The sequence below is a fragment of the Priapulus caudatus genome, unplaced genomic scaffold (assembly GCF_000485595.1).
Source record: "Priapulus caudatus unplaced genomic scaffold, Priapulus_caudatus-5.0.1 Scaffold32, whole genome shotgun sequence".
Lineage (NCBI taxonomy): Eukaryota > Metazoa > Priapulida > Priapulimorpha > Priapulimorphida > Priapulidae > Priapulus > Priapulus caudatus.
The window spans coordinates 455,161-460,008 of NW_014577093.1; the positions used below are offsets into that span (position 1 = coordinate 455,161).

Sequence of the window (4,848 nt, forward strand, 5' to 3'; positions counted from 1 at the left end):
ACGCTGTGATGTGAAAGGTAACAGGCCATTAACGCCAAAACAGTGATAAACGTTAAACACAGCGATGATAAATTGTTGAATTGACGTATTTAAAAACTGCGTTTGCAAGTGAGTGCTAATAGCTTGGTTTTAATCGGTTAATCATCACGTAGTTGCAGATGCCCACTCACGCACACACGCGCGCTATCATCGCACGCACGCACGCACAAACATGGCAACTACATGCAAGTTACGACAAAGTTCGCATCTACACGCACGCGCCCACAAACGCGTTCATTCATCCACGCACTCCTCGCACGCACGCCCGCACGGAATAATGCACGCACGTACGGTCTTTTTCACGTATACATTGACTCATCGACGCATGCACGACCTCATGCACACACACGGTCTCACGCACGCACACACGGACTCGCGCACACATAATTATAACATGCGGAACTCGATAATAATGAGTGTTTGAATAACTAACGTCCGGAACGTTCTATTGATATCGCCGATTAGTTCTATGCAACGTGATCGTTTGCTACGAGTAGCCCACGTTCATTCATTCATTTATTCATTCATTCATTCATTCATTCATTCATTCATTCATTCATTCATTTATTCATTCATTCATTCATTCATTCATTCATTCATTCATTCATTCATTCATTCATTCATTCACTCACTTAATAATTCACTCATTAATTTATTTTGTATGCCTTGTATTTGTATTTTGACTTCGCACCAATTAAAGTCCACAATCGCACCATGGAAATTCGTCAGCATCTCTAGAAGTAACCCGAGATGCCTCTCATCAGCGCTAATGTCTAACACAGGATAATTATTAGCATCTGAGATTCCTCATCGTTGCGTTTTCCAATAGCCGAAAGCGTTGGCAGTTAATTGCGATAACGTGGAAAGGGGTAAACTCCATAACGTTGTAATTGGAGCAAGATAATACGCTCTCTCTCTTTCTCTCTCTCTCTCTCTTTCTCTCTCTCTCTCTCTTTCTCTCTCTCTCTCTTTCTCTTCACCTCATTCACTCTCTGTTTCAAGAGGATATCATAATGGGCTAATAACGGCAAGAATAGCCACACACAGGGAGCGATACTCACAGTATCATATCCACACATATTCACACGATTCTCTTTCTCCCCATTCTTCTACGTATCAATAATAACAGTCAGTAACCCCTCCCCCACACACACACACATGCATTACCGCGTCTTCCCATTCCTTTTTTTAGCTATAATGGCAGGATCAGTAGCCCAGCACACATCCACACATTTCTGTCTCGTTTTATTCTTCCAGGGATATGTCGTAGCAATAGTTAGTAACTCCTCCACTCAGCATCCTTCCTTCCTCACTGACACTTCCTGATTCAGGCACGCTTCTAATTAAGCCGGGAGAGACAGAGAACGGACCCATCCACGTATATCTTCTCTCATCTCTCTTTCCTCTCATTCAGGCACGCTGGTGCCTAAGCCTGGAGACACAGAGAAGGAAGTTCCCATCAACATATTTCTCCCCTCATCTCTAAGAGATAGGGATACACTATGTAATAAGATTCTTCGCCCAGCCCGCGCGATGCCAATTCTACGCTTTACCTTGCGCATCCAGCGTTCTACAGTTACGATAACGTGGCTACTTGAGCAACAACCAACAACCAATCTACTGCCCCTCCTTAAACCTGTAGCGTAATCTGTTTCATCGGATCAAGAGTCCATAATAGAAAATCTTTCTTGAGAATCTTTTAGAGAATCTTTTAGAGAATCTTCTAGAGAATCTTTTAGAGAATCTTTCAGAGAATCTTTTAGAGAATCTTTTAGAGAATCTTTTTCTATTATGGACTCTTGATCCGATGCAGCTCCTCATACGTACGGGTCGTATATCACGCGTATATCATACAAACACGGGCGCGTTACCGCGTACGTACCGCGCGAGAAGCCTAAATAGCCTATTTATCAGCGGAATGGCAATACTAGAGCTAATCAAGGCGGTTAGCTATGCACGAAAGCGATCGTCATAACCTCAATGTGTTTGTGTTTCTTCGCAGGGGCAGCTGTTGCCATTACACGCTGTCCGCCAGTTGACCGGTCGAGCGATGCGGGGGCGCCACCGTCGACATCACACATCACTGCCATCTATTTTCGGCGAGCTGTGAGTAGTGAGCCAGCTGTGTGCTACTGTCGCTGCTGCTGCTACTGCTGCTGCGGCTGACGCTGCATACCACAAGTTCGCGTCTCCGTCTTCTGCTAGACGCTGGATCTGCTAACGGGATAGAGCAGCTACTGCTGCTGCTATCATCGCTGCCATTTCAGCGCGGAGTCGCCGGCGAATCTGTGTCAGAGCTGAGAGACGCGCCGGGAGTCGCTTGCTCTGCTCTGCTTCCCTTCTCTCTCAATCTTGTGTCGCGTGTGGATGTGTGTGTCAGTGTGTGATGTGTGAGACAACGTGTACGGCAGCAGGCGGCGTGTGCAAGCATCGGATGGTATTCGTGCGCGGAGATACACGTAGAGCAATCGGATGGTGAGCGCGCACGCACGCACGCACGCACGTACACGCGCATGTACGAGGATATATATATATATCGCGCTGTGATAATTGTGCCATTGTCATCGTTGTCGCCGCTCTATGCTAGACGCGGCGCTGCGTGATACACGTGCCTACTACTACCAACAAGCGCTCGCATACCGGTGTGCGTACACGCGCGCGTATACAGTTCCTAGCGTAACTCTCCTCTTACGCCTGTTCCCATTCTTCCCGATCATCCAAAACAAACATGGCCGCCACGTCCGTCGCGCGCACGACGACGCGCGCCATCGTGCTCGCGCTCGCACTAGTTGCGCTCGCTCCCGCCGCGAGCGCTCGCCTCGCCGTCAACGGCACGTGTCCGGGCGGCAATCAGAAGTGCAAGCCGGGCGTGATCTTGCCGGCGTGGCTGCCGAACGAAAACCTGACGGTCGGCGACAAGGTGGCTCGCACCGTCGTCTACTTCGCCGCGCTCGCCTACATGTTCCTCGGCGTGTCGATCATCGCCGACCGCTTCATGGCCGCCATCGAGGTGATCACGTCGCAGGAGAAGGTCGTCACCATCAAGCGACCGAACGGCGAGAAGGTGACGATGACGGTGCGCGTGTGGAACGAGACCGTCTCCAATCTGACGCTGATGGCGCTCGGTTCCTCCGCTCCGGAAATTCTGCTGTCCGTCATCGAGATCTGCGGCAATAATTTCAAGGCCGGCGATCTCGGTCCGGGCACGATCGTCGGCTCGGCGGCGTTCAACATGTTCATGATCATCGCGCTGTGCGTGTGGGTCGTGCCGTCGTCCGAGGTGCGACGCGTCAAGCACCTGCGCGTCTTCTTCATCACGTCGACGTGGAGCCTGTTCGCCTACATCTGGCTCTACCTGATCATCGCCGTCATCTCGCCGCAGGAGGTCGAGGTGTGGGAGGGCATCGTCACGCTCATGTGCTTCCCGCTCACCGTGCTCACGGCCTACCTCGCCGACAAGCGCATCTTCCTCGACCGCTTCCTCTCGCACCGCTACCGCAAGTCGCACCAGGTGGTCGTCGCCAACGAGGGCAGCGCCGACGGCGACGTAGAGATGAGCAAGGTCGACGGCGTCGGCGACGCGTACGGTCGCGAGAATCACGCGATCGCCGACGGCATCATGCGCGGCATGAGCGTCGCCGAGAGCGAGGAGGTGCGCGAGTTTGAGAACAATCGGCGCGAGTACATCCAGGTGCTGCGCGAGCTGCGCAAGAAGCACCCGGACGCCGACATGGACTCGCTCGAGCACATGGCCAACTTCGAGATCATGAACCGCGGCCCGAAGTCGCGCGCTTTCTACCGCATACAGGCGACGCGCAAGCTCACCGGTGGCGGGAATATCATCACGAAGAAGCGGCTGGAGGCGCTCGAGCACCAGCCGGAGGAGACGAGTAAGCTTGCCGACGTCGACGCGCACGTGACGAAGGTCAGCTTCAAGCCGGGTCACTACACGGTGTTTGAGAACGTCGGCACGATGCGCGTGTGCGTCGTGCGCGACGGCGGCGACCTGCAGAGCACGCTCTACGTCGACTTCAAGACGGAGGACGGCACGGCCGAGGCTGGCGGCGACTTCGATTACACGGAAGGTACGCGCGCGCGTGTGCGTGTGCGTGCGTGCGTGCTGGCGGGCGTGTGTGCGTGCGTGCGGGGGGAAGAGAGAAGAGATGAATTTCATCGCGGCCACGTCAACACGCACACATACACACACGCACACACACACACACACACACACGCGCGCGCGCACGCACGCGCGCACGCACGCACGCAAGCACGCACACACACACACACGCGCACGCAAGCACGCACACACACACACGCGCACGCAAGCACGCACGCAAGCACGCACGCACGTGGATTAATATGGACGCATTGGTTAATATGAAGTAGCGGGCATTGGTGTAGAACTTGTGAGAAGCGAGCGTGTGCGTTGCGTGACATTACGTGTTTGGTCGCACGAACGTTTCTTCTCTATATAGACAGTCATGCAGGATTCTGCTGTAATTAGCAGTGAAATCGATAACGTGTGCGCGCACGAGAAGAGAGAGGGAAAATGGTAAGAGAGAGAGAGAGAGAGAGAGAGAGAGAGAGAGAGAGCGAGCGAGAGAGAGAGGAGAGAGGAGAGAGTAAGAGAGAGAGAGAGAGAGAGAGAGAGAGAGAGAGAGAGAGAGAGAGAGAGAGAGAGAGAGGAGGGAGAGAGAGAGAAAGAGAGAAAGAGAGAGAGAGAGAGAGGGGAGTGAGAGAGAGAGAGAGAGAGAGAGAGAGAGAGAGAGAGGGGGGAGAGAGAGAGAAATAGAGAGAGAGAGAGAGAGA

The 4,848-nt window shown here is 52.9% G+C and overlaps 1 protein-coding gene across 1 annotated transcript in view; it reads left to right on the forward strand.

Annotated features, from left to right (window-relative positions):
* The first annotated feature begins 2,767 nt into the window (after positions 1–2,767).
* The window catches only part of LOC106816504 (sodium/calcium exchanger 1-like), a 126,979-nt gene continuing 124,898 nt past the window's right edge, over positions 2,768–4,848 (forward strand). Inside the window, 1 exon segment of the mRNA XM_014821134.1 lies at positions 2,768–4,124. Within this exon segment, the coding sequence (XP_014676620.1) occupies positions 2,768–4,124 (1,357 nt within the window).